A 21187-nucleotide genomic window follows, 5' to 3' on the forward strand; every position below is an offset into this window, starting at 1 on the left:
AAAATCACATTGATTCGCGCGCATGAATTTCATTGGACAAAATTGCAGTCCATTTTGGGTATTGTCGATGTTCCGAGAGCAACCACGAAATCTGTTTTGCGATCAGACGTCGTTTGGGCAATGCTGCACATTGTTTTCATTTATCGGTCATCCATTTCGACCGATCTTATTTGATTCGGCTGCGAGGGGCTTCCATTTAGGAGAATTTGATGTTCTGATCACAATGATACGATGTTTGACTCCTAAAAAACGCGTCGCGCACGCCAACCTCATTTATGTTGCAGATTTCGCTCTGTTATGTGTGTAATTGATATGTCGGTCAACATGAATATATATATATATATATATATATATAGCAGGTTAGAATGAATTATCAATTAAATTTCAGAAAAACCCACCACTATTAGTAAGTGCCATCTAAAGTATCACATTTCTCCAATTTAATCCCTCTACTACACAAAATTGATCAAAAAAAAGTCCCTAATATAAAAATTATACAAAACCGATCTCATTTAATCTTCAACTTAACAAAATTGATCCCACTTTAGACCATGACGTACTATTTTAGATCAATTTTATATACTCAAAAGGACTAAAATAAGAGAAATCTGATCCTACGGGAGTAAACTAACCACATTTGAATAGTTAGGGTACTTTTGGAATTTAGACATTTATAACATGGCATAACATAAAAATAATCCAAGAGACCCAACTACAGAGTAATCATTTTAGTATAGAAAGTTTTCAATATTTTTTAATTAAATAAAGGCAAAACAAATGCATGGTAAGGAGAAGAAAATAACAAAAAAACATAAGATTCTAAGAGAAAAAAACATCTTTCAAAAAAATTCAGTCCTAGCTTTAAAATGCAAACTTGAATTTTTAACTAATGGGGGGGGAATGGATGGACTTGAATGTTGTGGAAGGAATTTAGCAACTCGTAATTTAACTGAACCAACACAACTAGATAAAGGTAAATGTTTTTAAGAATATAGGTTCCATCACAAGGGAAAGAAATACCAAAAGTTGATTCCTTCTCATTTCAATGCTGGTTTCTAGTCTCAAAGAAGCAGATGGTTGGAATGAAATGATAGCAGCCTTTTAAGATTCGGAAGAATATAGATAATACCTCAAATCAATAGCATTACAAGTGCTCATAAAGTGAGCAAAAGGTCCAGCAAATGACTTCACATTTACATGCAGAATGAAAGAAGGAAATGGCATGGTTAACATAAAGATTGCACATGTTCAAAAAAATATTTTCTTACAAAAAAGAGAACTGAGATTGATAGAGGCCAAGATCCTTAATTATAAATAGAATTCTAGAAATAATTCAGTGACTCGAACTTCTAAATGAGATAGCACCGATGAGCATTTTCCTTTTTTTTTTTATTTCCTTTTATTGTTTTGGTCATTGGGAGTGGAAAGTGCGAGCAAGAAAGCAAGAGGGTGTGGGTTACGCTGAAAAGAAGACACTGCACTAACCAAGTTTTCATGGAACATCAAGGCAACAATGTATTTGAGATACCCACTAAAGGTTTTCTAACCACGCTTATTCATATTTCTTGTCATTGATTTTTTTATTCTGGGAATGAAAATTCACTCTTCTTCACTCCTACATTCGATCTTTTGCACTCAAAATTAGCCATTAATTAACTAAAACCATTACAATTCAAAGAATATATTTTGAACAATCATAATAAGCATGGTTTGAATCAAGTCCATTGGTGATTAGTAGTTACAAAAGTCAGTATGATCTAGATCATTTGGTACAGGGACCATGTGTCGGAAACCTGCATGAAGAATTACATATATATAGAAAAGGGCACAAGCTTACTTGTGTCGATGAAGGCATAAGAAACTAGCATGCCAGAATTGCCCACTTATACTCTTGGTACATGCAAGTTTACTTTCTTAGAAAGTGAAAAATGCATAAACAGACAAATTCAACATAACTGGACATACAAGCAACAATTTTGCATAAAAAATTTTAAGAACAGGACATAAGGTCGACCATAAGAAAAAAAATGTTGTAGCTTTTTATGTAGCTACCTTGGAAAAATGCAGACTAACCATACCTTTTTATCATCATTGGATATGAATACGACAAAAAGATCACGCACAGTAGGAGCAGCAACCCCAAGCATGACAAGTTTCTTGCAGAGCAAGTAGACATTTTCCTCACTATAAAGAAAAAAAAACAAGGTGTTTAGAAAAAAGGCTTTTAAGCTCCATCTAGTAATGTTATGTAGTATCTCTATTCTCATAAGAAAGGTGAGTTATTCCAAAAGTGAGTTCTATGTGTCCATAAAGTCATGGAGTGGGAGCATGTGAGGTATGAGAATTTTGTGTGAGAGTTTCCAACACAAACAAGCTCATCAGATAGGAAGATTTCAAAAAACAAAAGAAGTAATGCATTACCAAAACAAAATCCTATACATGGGCCGGCCATAAAGTTAATGCAAGTTGTGAAACAAACTAAGGTAAAGAACGCAAAAGGATGTTGAAGAAGAAAAATAAAAGAAATTCCCCCATCCCCATGCAACAAAAACTATAAATCAAGTGCAAAAAACTAAGGAAAAGAATGCAAAAGGACGTTGAAGAAATAAAACAAAAGAAATTCACCCATCACCATGCAACAAAAAACTATTGCTCAAGCACTTCACCACTAATGGTGATGCCGGACTAGATGCGAAATAGGAAACTTGCACAAAATAATCAAAGAGCAATTTTGGATTTTAGTTATTAGCAATTAAAATCAACGTTTAAAATTGCGCAATAAAAGGCGCGCCTTGAGGCGCGCCTCAGCGCATTTTCGACCAATTAAGCCTCAAAGTCTACGCAATAAGTTTAGTTTATGAGGCTTACGCCTCAAGTTTACTAAGATTAGCGATTAAAATAACAAAATAAAACTAATAAGCGGTCACTTCCATTTAGGCTAAGCTACGCAAGAGACTAAATGAAATCAAAACATTTAGGAATATCCAAAGTAATGCATACAAAATAGCTTTCAACATAACCTTGATCTAAAAAAGAGATATAATAGCAACAAAACAATAATCCTACGCTTACTAATGGATGGCGATAATGGAACACAATCTCTTGCTTTGAACAATCTCTCTAGGAAGTAGATAGAATATGAAAATGCACGAGTCAAGGAAGAAGATCACCTTCAAGGAGAACCCGTCTTGATAAGCTATGTGACATTCACTAGTGGTTCCTCCATAACCTCGGGCGTAGTGAATCTTATGTGGTCGACGGTTTTTCCTATGAATCCGTCAAGGCGTAGATTAGTTGAAGAACGACAATTTGAGAGGATCCACGATGATGTAGTCGTCTTACGCAAGACCGGAATCAAGTTCCAGATTGGTCATACATCATAAGCAAGAGAAAGAGAGAGCCTAATAAATGGAAAGAGGAGAGAGTTGGTGGTGGGAAGAGAGGTCGGCAGCTTGTAGGGGAAAAAGGATTAGGGTTTGGGAAGAATTAGGTTGAGGGAAGGTGGAAATATTCTAATCTCCAAATCTGAAATTATTTTCAGGTTTTGAGTAGAATTGGAGGGAAAACACTTTGAATTTGGATTTCAAAACACAAGCAATTAAGAGCCTTAATGTAGCATTAAAGGGGTGGAGCCCATGTAAGGGGCCGGCGGCATGGAGAGAGGGGGAGAGGTGGTTTTGTGGAGAAATTTAAATCCCCTTCCTAATTGGTCTCTTTAATTTAGGAGAAGAAAAATTCCACCCAAATTAAATTTGAATTAAATCATAAATGAGATTCAATACTTTCCTAAAATAGCTTTCTAATTTTGGAAACTATTTGAAATTCAAAATTTGAATTTCAAATGATGAAAATAATTTTCCAAATTATTTGAACTCTTTGGGTAAGCATTGAGGTGGCATTGACTCCTCGTTCATGGAGACAAACAAGGGTGGCCGGCAATGGGGCTTGGCTTGGGTGGGGTGGGTGGAGGAGCTAATGGAGAAAAGGGATTGGGTTGGTGGTTAGGTTGAGGTGAGCTTTGGTATGAGGGGTTATGGGGTGGAGGTTGGTGGTGGGCATGGCCAGCGGTGGAAGTGGAGTAGAAGGGAAGAAGGAAAGGAGGAGAACCAAGAGCCACCAGTGGTGAATGTTGGGTACGACGGGTGGCCTCTCCTAGGCTCCACCAAACTCTCAAATTCTTTCTCAAGCTCTTACCTAAGCCTCAAGAACACAATTGCAGGAAATTTCTTTGATTATCATTCATTGACCTCAAAAGAACAAGATGAAGACCTTAAATAGCCTCTACAATGACTTAAAACAAAAAGGACTCAAATACCCTCAATGGGCTACATGACTTGATCCCTCAAGCAAGGGTAAAAAGGAAAAAATGCTGAAATAAAAAAGATATATTAATAAGTAGACAATAAAAATATCAAAAGTACATCGGATAAATCATGGCCGTTGATCTACGGTCACGTCGACGGTAGACTTTCCAACTAATGTCCCCATCAAATGGACATAACCATTTATGCCAAGTGTGTAATTGAACCTGAATCTAGAGATCATATGAGAATTTATCAAAATAACCTCGTTTACTGGCATAGCATAAGAAACCATAGTATTGGGATTACGCATTTTCAGCTTTAATAATGTCTAATGTTGTTTCTACATATTATTTTTATTTCGCTACTAGTCAAGGTAACCTAAAAAGGTAGAGGTAGACCTAAAAATACTTGGTTAGAAAATATATGAAATGATCTTTCTTTATTAGATTAAACGATAATTTGATTTTTAACAGAACACAATGGAGAAAAAGGATTCATGTAGCCGACCCCACATAGTGGGACAAATGATTGATGTTGTTGTTGTTGTAATACTAGTCAAGGATACATAAGGGTTATTTCTCAATTGCAAGCATCATAATGAAATGAATTATATTGGTTGCTGAAAAGTGAACTTCCACTCTAATCACTCTCTTTATATATCTTTCTTACCTCCCTTTCCACTTAGTCTCCACTTTCTCCTTGTTTCAACTTCTTTGCCCTTTCTCTTTCTTATTCACAAGTACCTCCATCCCCCACACCTCCTCATTAGGGAATATATACGCAAGCTTCTTCCAAAATAATGAAATAGCTGAAGAAACAGATTTAATGGAAGGAAAGTTGGATTGGCTCATAGCACAAACTGATTAGCATACTTCTGCATAAAACCATGACGGGTGCAATAATGCCAAATCAACCCAATGCATTCATACCCCTCGAAAATTCCAAAGAATGTTCTGCAAAATGACTACCTAGCAAAGCATTATTTGAGAAACTGGTGAAAAGAATTTCATTTCAAATATATGCAGACTGAATACATATAAGAGAGTGAAGTGCAATGGACGAGGCTGAGGGGTGAGCAGGCTTTGTGGATGAGGGAGCAAACACTTCAATTATTTATGAGCTGAATTTTGAAGGTAGAAAAGGTGTGTTATTTAGCATTGAATAAAAAGGTGACATTTTCCTTGAAATCCAAGACACTCAAACTGCATTACCTGGCAAAATTTAGATACTTGGACTTGAATTTTAAGAGCACTAGACTTATTAGTGAGAGACATAACCTTCAAAATAGGAAAATATGTTCATTTTAAAAGGTGCAAGGGAGAAGCTGGCTTGGTTTAGTTATGTTGTACTATGTTGTGTGGAAAAAAAAACTAGTTGGCACTTGTTTGAAGAGACGGCTGTATAGCTTACAGTGTACTATGCACTATCGTGGAGCTATGGAAAGGGGTCCTAGAAAAGATTGATGTTGATGTGAACAAGAATGCGGATCAATGTTCTTTTGAAATAAACTCCTTATAGTCTCCTAAGTTACAGCTAGGTCCTTTGTTAATCTTCTCCAAAATTTAGAGGAATAAGAAAAAATTATTATGTACACCATTTCACTTGAAGTAGAACGATTTTTAATTGTAAAGCCATGGGCATAAATGAACAATCTCTATTTTGAATTTTTTCTACAAAATTCTCGCCCTTGCTTTGCTCAACATTTTTTATTTTTCCCAACAATTATTTACAGTCCATCAAATGCACAATGTGTTCATCTTCTATGAATAGTAAATAATTGCCCAAGAATCCGTATTATTTATATTCTTATCTTCTTTCTTCAATTCATCAATTAATTTAAGAAGCAATAGCCTTCCTCGCCACCTTATGTAAACTTTACTAAAAGCTAAACTATTATCTTCTTTTTGGTTGGGAGTTCAATTTCCTTTACAATAAAAAACTAAACGCTTTTTATTTAAAGTGTTTTCAATTGTAAATATAACAATTCCTTCCTATCATCTAAAAAACAGCAAGCAGCAAACACAATGGAACCCGCAGACATCCACATCACTACCTGCTACTAGTACAGCCGCATCCATCTGCTGTATATCTCACTCGTTCATCGAAAACAGCTCATCTCATGCTAACCTTATGATTTTAAATAAACCTGCAGTACTCCAAAGCCATTACATCTTAGATCTCTATAAACATACCTCCTGTTTATTACTATAGTGTGAAAATATGAAACACAGCTTTGTGTACTCCTCTGTATCTCTTAGTTCTCTGTAACTCCTCTCTACTTATTATATCAGGTCTTTATCTGTTAGACCAGTCCATTGGAATGGACCGGTCCAGCCGGTCCACACGGGACCGGCCTGAGCACGACGAGGCGGACTGCCTCCGCCCTGTTTTCGTGATCGATCGCACCGCAAACGTCCACAGACAGTTTTAGGAAGGATTTTTGAGGGATTTGGGAAGGGAATTTGAATGTAGGGACTGTTTAGAGATTTCCTTTTGATTTGTATGCATTAAATACTTTGTTTTCCTAGAGTTTGGGTATCTTGAATTTGGCTGAAATTTGAGATCTCTTAGATTAAGGTTTTCTTTTGGGCTCTAGCGGCGTCTAGAGATTTGGGAGAGATCAGTCCTCCTCTCGAATTGAGGATCAATTGTATCTTGCTATTTTTTCGTGTTCCTTTCATCAAATAATACAAGTTATTTACTGTTTTTGTGATTTTGTGCGGATTATTGTGAAGAAAGCTCGCTGTTTTCCGAATATTGATAGGAAATACTTGAGATCTACAAGTGTTTCCTATCAAATTGGTATCAGAGCAAGTCTTGGGACCGTTCGTGGGTTGATTTTGGCGAAGTTTGGCGTCCAATTTTTGGTCGAGAAGGGACGAAGTGCTGCTATTATAATCCAAATCCGGAATTTTTGTATTTACAAAAGTTCGAATCGAGATGGCAACCAAGAAAGTTGATGCGCTAGAAGAATGGCTTGAAGGAGAGATGAACCAAATCAAGACAACGGTGGAGGAAAGGATTTCCTCCATGGAATGACAAGTAGCCGATCTCCGGGTCATGATGAAGAAAATGTTGGAAGTCCAAAACCAAATGGCTGCTTCAGTGGCAAAAGAGGAGGAAAAAAAACACGAATTCAGAAATTCGTAGGGAGGAAGACGAGGTGGAAATCATGGAGGGAGAAAGAAGAAAATCCTATCTGGAGCCTTTCCAGAGGGAGGAGAGAGAAGGTAGGTATGGGGAAAGGCATGAGTATGGAGGGACAGAGCAAATGGGTGATAATTGGGAGCGTCGGAACGAACATTATGGTTGTCGAGGTGTTGAGTTTGAAGGAAGAAGAGGGGAATTCGAAGAGTGTTTGGGCTATGGCAGGGCAAGGGAAGACCGGGAGACGTGGGGTGGGCCGAGCACTTGGGAGAGGGGAGTCTATGGATGAATAAGGGGGAATGGTGGAGATCAGAAGGTGAGGAAGTTGAAGATACCTATCTTTGAGGGGAGGATGTGTATGGGTGGATCTATAAGGTGGAGAGGTACTTTGCCGTTAATGGGCTAACAGAGGAGGAGAAACTAACAGCATAAGACCTATGTTTGGAGGGGAAGACACTGTCATGGTACCAGTGGAGAGACCAGAGGAGACCTAACAGGGACTGGAGAGAATTCAATGACTGCTTAATATAACATTTCCAAACTGACCTGGGAGGAAACTTCTATGAGCAGTTCTTTGCTCTGGCACAGGAGGGATCAGTAGCGGACTACCGGGAGCAGTTTGAGCACCTAGCCAGTAGGGTGAAGCGATTATCAGATACGGTGTTGGAGGGGAACTTCATGAAGGGCTTGAAGGCAAAGATCCGAGCAGTAATGAAGGTTTTGATGCCTCATGACAAAAGGGAAGGCCATGAAGTTGGCCCAGCTGGTAGAAAATCAGAAGAATCTAGAGAAGGGAGCTAAGAGCAACAGCTCAAGAGGATCTTACAAGACGATGAACACTCTTCTAGCACCAAAGGGGCCTACATCAGGCAGCATTAATGAGACCACTAGGGAGAAGTCAGTAGAAGGAGGGAGTGGAAAATTTCAAGATGCTGACAGAGAAGGAGATGCAAGAGAATAGGGCAAAGGGGCTGTGTTTCAGGTGCGAGGAGAAGTATACGCCAGGTCATCGGTGCAAGGACCGAACTCTTCAGGTTCTCACCGTCTGCGATGACGAGGAACTTGAGGAGGGAGGTGAGGAGGAGATGGAGGAGAAGCTACACTTGGATCTAGCTAAGGTTTCCCTGAACTCAATGGTAGGATTCACTACGAACCATACCATGAAGGTGAAGGGGGAGATAGAGGGCAGGGAGGTGGTGGTGCTAATTGGTAGTGGGGCTACCCATAATTTCATTTCCACTCAGGTCGTCGATCAATTGGGAGTGAAATTGGTGGACACCGGTTGTTATGGAGTGATGATGGGTACAGGGAAGGTGGAGAAGGGCCAGGGGATCTGTAGATGAGTGATGTTGACCATTCAGGGGATTTAGGTAAAGGAGGACTTTCTTCCACTAGAATTAGGAAGTACTGATGTCATCCTGTAAATGAAGTGGTTGAAACCTTAGGGGAAACCCAGGATAATTAGGGAGCACTCACGATGGAATTAATGGTGGATGAGAGAAAGGTGGTTATAAGAGGAGATGCAGGGCTATTCAAAGCCATGGTATCACTTAAGACCATTGTTAGGGGCCTTCAAGAGGTGGAGGAAGATTATCTGGTGGGACTACACAAGCCGGACGTGATCAGGAAGGAGGGATGGAGGGAAAATTTCTCTTTCAGGGCAATCCCTAATTCAGCAAATTAGTAAAGATTTTCAGCCACCTCAAGGATGGCCACTTCCACCGGAACACGAGCATATCTCCACCTTGAGGGCAAGGTGGATCTTTGGGAGGGGAGTATTGTTAGACCGGTCCACGCGGGACCGGCCCGATCACGACAAGGCGGACTGCCTCTGCCCCATTTCCACTATCGTTCGCACCGCCAACGTCCACATACCGTTTTAGGAAGGATTTTAGAGGGATTTGGAGGGGAATTTGAATGTAAGGATTGTTTAGGGATTTCCTTTTGATTTGTATGCATTAAATACTTTGTTTTCCTATGGTTTGGGTATCTTGAATTTGGTAGAAATTTGATCTCTCTTAAATTTAGGTTTTCTTTTGGGCTCTAGCGGCGTCTAGAGATTCGGGAGAGATCGATCCTCCTCTCGAATTGAGGATCAATTGTATCTTGCTATTTTTCGTGTTCCTTTCATCAAATAATACAAGTTACCTACTATTTTTGTGGTTTTGTGTGGATTATTGTGAAGAAAGCTCGTTGCTTTCCGAATATTGATAGGAAATACTTGAGATCTACAAGTGTTTCCTATCATTATCCTTCTTCGTCAGAGCCATTGCCTAATGAGTTTATTGCTCCTAATACTTCCCAACCCTCATGATGAATCCCTTGATCTCCTCCACAAATACTCCAAACAAATACAACACTACCTTCTTAAAATGGGAGACAAGTTATACCCCCCAATTGAAATTCCTATTATGTAACATCAAAGTTGCCATCAACTTTAAACTCACCATTGAAAATCATTGTTTGGAGATCTCAGATTCTAAAACTGGTCAAGGGAAAGGGATTTGAGGGATATCTCAATGGATCCACCTCCAAGCCAGCTCAACAACTCACCAACAACAATGGCAGTTTCTCCCCTAACCCCCACCATGGCACATGGATGTTTATTGATCAAAATCTAATCACAGCTCACTGCTCTACAATCTCTCCTAAGAGTTTTCCCTATATTCTCACTCTCAACTCCAACGTCAAAATCTGCACCACAATCAAACAAAAACAATAATCCACAAATTTACCCCATACCATACAATAGAAAAAGTTAAACTTCATCACATAACGATGAAGGATCACTCCATGTTACAATACCTCTCGGACATCAATCTAAAGCTAATGCCATTGCCACTGTTGTTTCTCCACTTAATCTGAACAACGTCATCTATATACCCTCAGTGGACTACCTCCCACCAATCAAGCCTTCAAGACCACCATTTGCACCAACCTTTAACACATAAGTCTCAACAACCTCTACTATATCATTTGTAGTGAAGAGCTGAATTTTGTCGCTAGCATCCTTTCCTCTCAATTCAACCCAAATCCTCAAATCACCCTAGCTGCTACAAAAGGATGTAGTCGCCATCACTCCTTCCAACCTGGCAACACTAGAGGATGCTACTTGCCCATTAACCATAAATTTGATCAAATAACTTGTACTCACCCTTGCGGCGGCAAGTCCACAACCCCTACTCCATGTCATATATGCAGCAAGCTAGGTCACACAACCATCAAATGTTGGCACTGTACCAACCTTTACCTCCAATCCAATCCTCAAGGCTTGTTTACAAATCCTCTGCCACCAACCACACGTTGGTATCTTGATTTAAGGGCTATTTCCCACTAACTTTTGATCCCAACCAGCTCCAAATGCCTCATTCATAACCAACAATAGGTGTACTTTGGTAATGGACAAATACTACCCACCTCCAACATTGTCAAGGTCTCCTTCTCACACCAAGCATTAAGCTTCTCCTATCTCAACTATTTCATATCCCAACTCACCCACAACCTGCTCTCTGTTCAAAACCTTACTTCTGATAACCCTACTATATTATATTTAATGCATTCATTTACAAAATCAAGGATCGGATGAACCACCGTACTCTCCTCCAAGGTCCATGTCATCAAGGACTTTATCCAGTTAGTCTCTTCTCTGCCACATTTCAGCTCCCTAACTCACCATGCCTTGCTTGCCTCTTCGTCCAACTCCACTCCATAACATCATGGCTTTATCACCCCTTATCCACCACACAGTCTCATATGAAAAAATTAACTAACTAAATTGAACATTGCACATCATGCATTATTGCCAATATCAATATGTTGCCTTTCTTTGTTTCTCTACATGTAGTTCTTCTCCATAAAAATGCATTCAAATGAATGTGTGGGATCCCTCAATCGTTTATAATCAATGATATAAATACTGTCTTGTTAATTGATGACTTCTCTCATTTCCGCTGAGTATATCCAATGAAACTAACATATGAAACCACTATGAAATTTTTACAATTTAATTACCTTTTGAACAACTACTCCATTAGAAAATAAAACTCTCTGATCAGACAAAGGTGTCCAATACATAAACACCACTTTCCATAAACTTTTCATTGATTGTGGAACCAGTCATCAAAACAATTGACCTTATACCCCAAAACAAAATGATGTTGTCGAACAAAAATATAGCCACAAATCGAAACCATTCTCACAATCATGATCGATGCCCACTCACCTTATTGACTATGGGGCAGCATACTACAAATAGTCATCTATCTAATTAATAACCCCCCCCCCTCAACAAACAAAAAACTCTCTCCATATAAATTACTATACAATCAAACACCACAATACTCCCGTCTTATAAACTTTGGATGCCTATGCTACCCGTAACTCCAACCGCATGCAACCGAACAATTTGCTCCTTGATCTATCTCATGCATCTTCTTCGATTATAGTCCCACATCCAAAGTTTAGAAATTTTTTAACCCAACTGCATCTCACAACCCTACTTGAGAGCTCAAAGCACTAAGGGAATAACATATAGTCAGATGGATACATGAAATTTCAACTACTAGCATCAACTAATATCAAAATGATTGTTTCACTTTTTCATAAAAACAACTTCAAATATATTGAACGAGCTACTAAATCAAGAAATTCTTTCTATAATAAAACTATAATAAATTTAATGTAAATACATTTCTCTTATAGTGCCATGCCTATGATAAATTGATGCTCTTCATTTGCTCATTTAGTTCTTAGCATCTTACCATGAAAATATTAGTTACAATGATGATGAGTTATCATCACTCAACAAATATATCATATTTCTAAATTACAACAATATAACGGAATTCAAAAATAAATATGCATGCTTGATATCAAAACTTAGCATAAATCATTTGGTGATCCATTGTTTTTAAATATGTCCATGCAAGATTTTTAAAATCTTTTTTTACATACATGTAATCATATCATATATCATATTTCTTATTTCTTATGTAACACAACTGTTATAAGAGTCACCACCTGGATTATATCATTTAAGGTACATCTATTTTCATTTTCTTTCAAATCTTTTCTATGTTATCCACACTCATAGATTGCATACCCAACCAACCATAACAGATGAACTCCATAAGTCAATATATACGTGCAAACAGTTCTATATAGTTCATTTCATCCACATTTTTTATTTCATTTAATAAATTTTTATAATACACATTACATGTTATAATTAATTGAAACATGATATGATAAATATCACTAGTTCAATGTGACCAATAATTTCAATGATAAAAATAAATCATGATTGAATTTACAATAAATATTAATTGATCAAGTATCGATGTCATTTAAATGTAATTGGTTTAGAATAAACAATATATTACCATAAATTAGATAAATGAGTACCCACCTCAAGTTCAAATGACATGCTTTTGCACTTTAAACTTTAAATTCTATCTTGATTACTTCGATGCCTATAATGACATACAAGCCATTCATATTAATTAATTCTACAAATCTATTTCTATATACTATAATTTAATTACCTCATCCAGTAATATCATTATTTTATTCAAGCATAGAAGTTATTATTAATTAATATTTAGAACAATTAAATCTAATGTTTATCCATATGTACAACTCATCATTAACACATAAATTATCTATTCAAGTATGTAAATTATCCTTTATAAATCTAGTTTATTACATAGCATAGAATTAAATTACTAATTTTTAACATCATATAACCAAAATCTTATATAATCATTTAATTTATACTACATATTATAGAATTTGCTCTATTATTATTTTTTTCTTAATATTTTCTTCCATTAAAAATATTTATACATTATACTTAACACACACACACACACTACAGCACTACATGCAAAATAGTCATCTCCTACATGTCACATTTCAATAACACATTCCCCTATCACTCTTCTAACCACCTCTCTTCACCCCATCTAGCCATCACATACATTATGCCTCTAACACCAGTACTAGCCTCCACTCCTTAGTCAGCACATACAACCACCACAAAACTATCCTCCAATACACTCCCTTAATCTACTCCTATAACCTCTACTTTAACACCACAAACCACATCCACCTTAGTTCCCCCACTAACAGCTAGCTGCTAAATTTCTTACATGATCCGATTGCTCAAACTCCATAACTTCAACACCTCCTTCAACCTAATCTACTTCAAGTCTAATCCATTATCACCATAATGATCAAACTAGACATACCATGCTCACTCGTAAGCAGAACCGGCAACCTTAAACCTAAACGCATATTCACCCTCAACCAAATAACACACGCCCTCCCGACCCAACCTATTTTTCTCAATCTGTTAAACATGAAGTATGGCAAAAGGCTATGTCACAATATTTCAAAGCTCTCCAAGCTCAAGGCACCTAGCTCCATGTTCCACCTTCACCATCTCAAAACATATTAGGTTATAAATGGACCTACAAGACCAAATTAATTATGATAGCTCAATCACCCATCATAAAGCAAGACTAATCGCTTAAGACTATAAACAAAAATATGGTATTGATTATATAGAGATCTTAAGTCCAATGGCTAAGATGACTACCATAAAAATCTTTCTTATAGTCGCTACCACAAGCAACTAGCCTATCAACTTGACATTTCCAATGCCTTTCTCCATGACACCCTTGAAAAGACCATATACATGCCCCAACATTTTCTACATAATCAATCAAATATGTCAACATATGAATATCTTCCTCAACACCCACTTTCAACAACTAAAAAGATTATTTGGTCAGCTAATCTATCATAATAACTATTTCCTCCAGGCTTATTCTGACTTCAATTGGGCAAGCGATCTCCACAGCCGGGTGTTATGCATTCCTAGGTCATACCCTAATTTCATGGTGTGTAAAAGAAACAACATACAGCCACACGGCCCTCCACCGATGCTAAACATCATGCTCTTGCACTAATTGCCATAGACATTGTTTGGCTACAACATCTTTTCCAAGAATTCAACATTCCAATGACTCAATCCAAACCCTCATAATGCACTAACATCTCTACTCTCGCACTCGCCAACAATCTCATTTTTCATGTTTGGACCGAATACATTGAATTTGACTATTATTTTATTCGTGACTGCATTAAATCACACAGCATCACAGTTCATCACATCACCACATAGAATCAACTAGCATACATTATGACCAAAGCTCTACCCACCAAACAATATCTACATCTACAAGACAAGTTAATGATCCATCAATGGCCTATTAACTTGCAGGGAAGTGATAAGTAGCGAGCAGCAACCACAAAGAAATCTGAACACATTTCCATCACTACCTGCTGTAAGAACAGCCACTTCAATCTGTTGTACATCGCAATCATTCATCAGAAACAATCCATCTCCTCCTAGTTATACGATTGAAACTAAACAAGCAGTACTCCAAAGCCTTTACGCCTTGGAGGTGTATAAATACATATATTGTTAGTCACTACTGTGTGAAGAAATGAAATGCAGTTTTGCGTTTTGCGTATTCCACCGTATCTCATAGTTCTATGTATCACTTCTCTACTTCTTATTATACCTACAGGCTTTTGTACATCTTCATCATGGCCTTATTGAAAGTTCAAAGATAGGAATCTTGAAGCAATTTTTTACCTTCAAGAAATTTAACATCTGTGTAATTATCCAGTACAGGTTTTGCTAGTGGAATTAGGGTTTCCAAAGTTTTGCAAAAAAAAAAAAAAAAAAAGGTAAAAACCTGATGCACAACAACCGTAAATAAAGAAAACCTGAAATTTCCGATGGTTCTCCTATTGGCACATATGCCTCCCAATTAAATAGGATTTGTACTCCTGATAGGAAAACATTGAAAGAAGAACTCGAATGGCATGGAAGAAAACAAACGATAATGGTCATAAAAGGTAGCGACAGCGGATACCAGTAGCAGGGAGTGTGCGTGAAAGATGAGAACTTAGGGTAGGAATTCCAGCCCGAAGTCGACGGAGCAAGCGACAAAAGGGTGGGGACGGCGGTGACTACGGCGCGGTGGTCGTCTCCAACGCTGCTGCTCTCGGCCATCGATTGCGCCAAGGTTCGATTAGAAGTGCTAGATAATTAGCCGTACAACTGATATTTAGGTTTTTTTTAAAAAAACATTTAGATCCATTAAAACAAATTCATACATCCCTCGTATAAACTAAGACTCAAACTCAATACTTCTTTAATTGATAATCACAACTTCTAACCAACATATCAAGATAAACGCGTAGGTATTCATGTCATATGAGTCTAGTTCGAGCAGACTGACTTTAAAAATTTATGCTTTCGATTTGGACTTAACATGGACGTCTCACAATCAAATTGGACTCTAAGAAATTTGACTTTTCGTTGACCTCATTACTATGTGTCCAATTATAGGCTTTGTTTGGAACAACATTGTTGTTTTATAAAGCTGTCATGATTTTTATACTCCACAATTTTTATTTTGCCACTATCTTTTTTGCTTTTAAAAAATTGTGTACTAGACATTATTAAAAAAACATCCCAAATGAAACCTAAGTCATATTCTAATTATAGACATTATTATTTGAATTTGATTCAGATTAACCCGAATAATCCAAATCAATTCAAATTAAATCCAATTATTATTTGGGTTTGGGGTTAATGTTAGGTTAATTGGGTTAAATTTAAATAGGACATACTTTGATTAGTTTGGCCATGTTGATTAAAAAAAATTACATAACCTATATAATAAATGAATTCGATTAGTCAGGTTTGAGTTAGGAATTTTTTAATAGAGTGTGATTTTGATCAAATATTTTAATAGATTTAATAAGTCAAATTTTGATCAAGCATGTTTGATTTATGTTTAATCCTAATTAGACCCATCAGTCCAAATTTACACTCGTAAGGAGAAATTTAAAATTTTTAGTTGACTCTAATAAAAAGTATCACTTTTATAAAATGTTTTTTTAAACTAAATATCATTGAAATTTTGGGAATTGAATGCACATAAATGATAAATCCTAGTTTAGAAATAGGGATACAACAACAACAATAATAAACACTATCATTGTCATGACACAAGTCCTTGATGAGAAAGTGAAGGATTGTGTTAAGTATTCGACATCCAGCTTAAAATTTATCGAATAATCATGATGAATCCAAAAATAAGGTTGTTGCCAAAAAAATTTAAAGATGAGCAAAAGAATGTCCTCTTTGTAGGTGTTTTAATAAGAAAGCATTTTCATTGGAAAACGCTTAAATATTGGGAATGCTTGGTGATAGGGATTTTCAATGAAAATGTCCAACTAATCAGCATTTTCTGGTGGTCTCCCTTTTAAAATTTCTTGTAACTGTATAATAAATGGATAGTTGCATAAATTTAGAGAGGGAAGAGCAACAACAATACTTTTATTATTGAATCTAATGATTCGTTAGGATGGCTTGCTTAGGCAAGTTCCTCATTGGGTTGAGATTTACTTAGGCAAGTTCCTCCCCTCAATCAAATTTATATGCGGAGTGTGTTTCCTTAGTTGTGCTTCTATGGGGTGAACTTCACTAGAGTGAATATCTTCCCTTGTTAAATCATAATGGGATAGATTCCCACTCTGAGTGAGGTATATCTTGGACATATGCACAGCTTGGCCAAGGTCCTCTGAGGAGAGCTGTGATGGTCCCTACAAGTTTTTTGTAGCTGCATATTGGAATGTATGTATAATAAAATTGAAGAAAGATTTTCATTTTATGCTCTTTCTAAATATTTTCTTAAACTAGACATAATCACTAATTTATAAGTATATGGCTACTATATATATATATATATATATTAGATTAATCTCATCCCTAATTTCAACAAAAAAAAATGTAACTTAAATCGTCCCAAAAAAAGTTTATTTGCTTTGTATCATTCTCCTTGCAATCCAGTTTATGATCAAGTTAATTTTGATGTAAAAATTATCTGCAATCGAAAGGGGAAAAAGGCAATGCAAGAGAGTAGAGCTCAACCTCTTATAAAGCATATTAGCGTAAGTGTTAACATTATATTTAATGTAATTAAGAAAATAAATTTTATTTAGGGGCTGTATGGCTTGAAGCAAAATAAGTGTAAAATATTCCAAATGCAGTGATTTTAAAATTATTGGTATTTGGTTTGAGTATAGAAAATATAGTGTAAAATTTTGATGCATTTGAAATTCATCTTTTCATTCAATTTTAGTGTATTAGAAATTTCTTAGATTTGGGTGAGTTCCAAATGCACCATAAATTCATCTTCATTGTCACCACCACTGGAATCCATAATTGCAGTAGGCCACTACCCATCTTTGGTAGCCATCTTCGACCAACATTGTTGTCGCCGGCCACCAGCTACCACCACTGCACGTCTTCGTCACTGCCACCCACCGTTAGTCACCCTTGGCCCCCGCCTTAATCGCCATGAGTCACTGCCCACCTCCAGCCACCACCAATCACTGTCACTATCGACAATCACCACTGGTCATTATCATCGTGGTTGACCTACCACCTCCAACCCTCCACCATCAATCACTAATCACCACTCTCTTTAAACTTTACGCTGCATTAATTTTATTTCTAGCCAAATAAAAAAAATAGCATGCATTCTTAAATTAGCAATCCAAGTATGAAATAAAGGACAAAAAACTTAACTACCACCCATTGAGAGAATGATGAAGTTTTTATTTGGTCATCAATTGAGATGTGATGCATGGATATTATTATTGTAGGTCACATATTTAATGTCAAAAAAAGAAAACAAGGCTCAGCAAGTAAAAAATTAGGCAAGATATTTCAACCTTGCAATAACTGATAAGAATTTAAATTCAAAAAACCTTAGAAGTTGGATTTATCAAGAAATTTCAATACCTATAATACATTTTGAATGTCTTCAAGTTCAAAAATATAATGGCAAATAAAGAATATGTGTTGATTTTGCAAATCAAAATGCATCTTACCCAAAAGTAGTTATTCATTCCCATAATTGATTGATTAGTTGATGTTTAGTTGGTTTCCTAATTATGATATTTCTTGGTACCTTCTCAAGCTCTCATCAAATAAAAAAATATTCGGTTGATTGTGAAAAGGTAGCTTTTATTATAAGAGATGGATTATACAGTTGCAATATTAGGTCATTCGACTTGAAAAATGCAGACGCTACTTATTAGAGAAAGATTGATTGAATCTTAAAGTAGAAAAGGAAAGAAATATTGAGATATATATGGATTACTTATCGATAAAGAGTAAGACTCTCAAATAACACAACTTATATTTTGATGATATTTTCACGACTTTAAGGGAACTCAATAATTGCTCCAACACTTTGAAGTGCACTTTTAGTGTTGGGTCAAATTTTTTTAGATTTTATACTCACTATTAAAGGAATAATGATGAATACTAGTAAAGTGAAGGCTATTCTAGATATGCCGCTCCACAAAACTTCTAAGAAACTCAAATTGGTTAGGGAGAATAATAAGATTAAGTCATTTTGCTTCAAAATATAAGGATAGATGCTTACCAGTTTATTCAAAACTATGTAGAGTACAAAATAGTTTGTATGGAATGATGATTATGGAAAAGATTTTTATTTGCAAAAAAGATTCATTTCTTTTAGAGTAAACAACTATTATAGGACTTTTTTATTCTTTGGTATGGAAGAAGAGGCTATAAGCTCCTTATTGATAAAGTAAGATAATAGATTGCTCTATTTTTATACTAGTATAATCCTCAAATGACCTAATTTGATGTATCTGATTATGAAAAAGTTGACCTAAGTATTAATGATTACACCAAGATGGCTTTGATCATATTTTCAGGAACATTCCATACAAGTCATCATGGATCCCTCAATGAAAATTGTGTTGTGAAAGCTTGATCATTCAATGGAATTTTGAAATGGTTGGTCTTGTTAAGTGAATTTCCAATTTCATATATTCATGAAATTACAATAAAAGGCACAAGCGTTAGTTAATTTAATAGTTGAATTTACTTTTCCCAAGGCTAAGAAGAAAGTTAAAATAAAATAAAATAAAAAAACGTGATTTGGAAACTTCATGTTAGTGGAGGCACTAGAACCTAATGAGTCAAAGTTGGAATGGTTTTAGGAAGTATAATAGAAATTACTTTAACACATTCCCTACAATATTCCCCACTACATGAGATAATTTTAAAGCAAACAAATTTTTGTTGACTCTACTAGTGAATAATTTCTCTCTCCATCTTTTGATATTCCATCACATTCATATAGAATTCCTTTTGTTTGGGTTAACTTCCCTCTTCTTTGAGAATTCTCTCATTTCTTACTTCATCTATTATTGTTTCTCTTAGTTCCAACTTGACCCCTTATCATGTTTACCATGGCTAGGATTTATTTCATCACCTTCTCTTATTAATGATGTCTCGTTAACTCATTAAATTTGCATGAATCATGCATGTCTATATGGATACTCTATAATAGACTTCCTTCTAGCTGCATGGTGGGTTATGCTTCAGTCTTCTTCGATCTTTTCTCCTTAGTTCCTTAAGATTTACCATGTATTTGGAGAGTCTTTCTCAAGTGCATGTCATCTTGGAGAGATTTATTCTATACAAGCTCCACACCACTGTCTGTTAAGTTAGGTTCACTGCTAATTAGATGGTCCCAATTCTTTGTTCCATCATCTTCAAACTCACTCTAGCATCATGGGGTTAAATAAGATCGATAATTCTTCAAATCCAGATGTTGTGCCATCATCATGACCTGCCTCACCTCACACCCATACTTCTCCTCCCCTTTCTTAATAGAGGGGATTGTGTCGATCAATCTGCCTTCTCCTCCTTGTTATGTCTTAACATATGTATGGACTTTCATATACGAAGAGAGTTATGAGCTAGCTAAGTTATTCTTGGGCATTTTTTCTTATTTAACTCTACTCCTCATTTGGTTAAGTGGGATAAGAGAAATAAAAATAAGAGGTTATGTTAAGAAGTACTTGCATTGATTAGCTCTTTAAACATTTTTATATTATTCATTCCAAATCATGCTCCTCTAATTCCATCTCGATATACTTCCATGATCACCTCATTGATGATATATCCATAATCAAGAATTCACACTTCTCTCATCTACCCAAGAATAGGGATGAGAAGGAAATTGTGTGTGACACCCTAGAATCTAAATTTAAAGAATTATATATGTATCTCTTATTTAATCTACTAGAGCTTCTATAATATCATCAATACAAATCAGTACAGTGGAAGCAAATCTAAAAAAATTATATGCATCAAAATCTTTCACTATATCCATTCATCAAAACCTAATTTATAATAGTCTAGAAATCATTTATAACATCGATCTATCTCAACAAGCTCCTTACCATAAGGAATAAATTCAAATGCAAAAATCAAAAGAAAAACCTGAAGATTCAGATAGCCTCACTTCATGGGGTTCTGGCCCCTTCCCTGACCTGAAATCAATCAAATATGTATAATGAGAATATAACCCAACAAGTAACCAAAACTCATCACTACATTCAACACAAGATCTCAAGAATCAATATGCATGATCAACTCAATCAATATAAAATCAAATGTCATTAGTATGAAGTTAGTGATCAATATCAATACTTCAATAAAAATAAATATGATCGGTGAAATAAAAGTATCTTAAGAAGCAATAAAATTAATAAAATCTACAAAGAAATATTAGGTGTCATGCATTAAAGCATATGTTGAT

The 21187-nt window shown here is 36.0% G+C and overlaps 1 protein-coding gene across 2 annotated transcripts in view; it reads right to left on the bottom strand.

Annotated features, from left to right (window-relative positions):
* LOC110103921 (protein N-terminal glutamine amidohydrolase) overlaps nt 1-15587 on the bottom strand; it is a 30702-nt gene extending 15115 nt beyond the window's left edge. Inside the window, exons 1-2 of one of the 2 annotated variants that reach the window (XM_020832810.2) lie at nt 15398-15587; nt 2079-2184 (exon numbers count right to left, since the gene is read on the bottom strand). In XM_020832810.2, the coding sequence (XP_020688469.1) occupies nt 2079-2184; nt 15398-15537 (246 nt within the window). In that variant the 5' untranslated portion in view covers nt 15538-15587. The remainder of the gene's footprint in view (nt 1-2078; nt 2185-15397) is intronic. The other variant, XM_020832809.2, reaches the window with a different exon arrangement.
* Between the last annotated feature and the right edge of the window lie 5600 nt (nt 15588-21187).

Source organism: Dendrobium catenatum, unplaced genomic scaffold, assembly GCF_001605985.2.
Source record: "Dendrobium catenatum unplaced genomic scaffold, ASM160598v2 fragScaff_scaffold_1220, whole genome shotgun sequence".
Classification (NCBI taxonomy): domain Eukaryota; kingdom Viridiplantae; phylum Streptophyta; class Magnoliopsida; order Asparagales; family Orchidaceae; genus Dendrobium; species Dendrobium catenatum.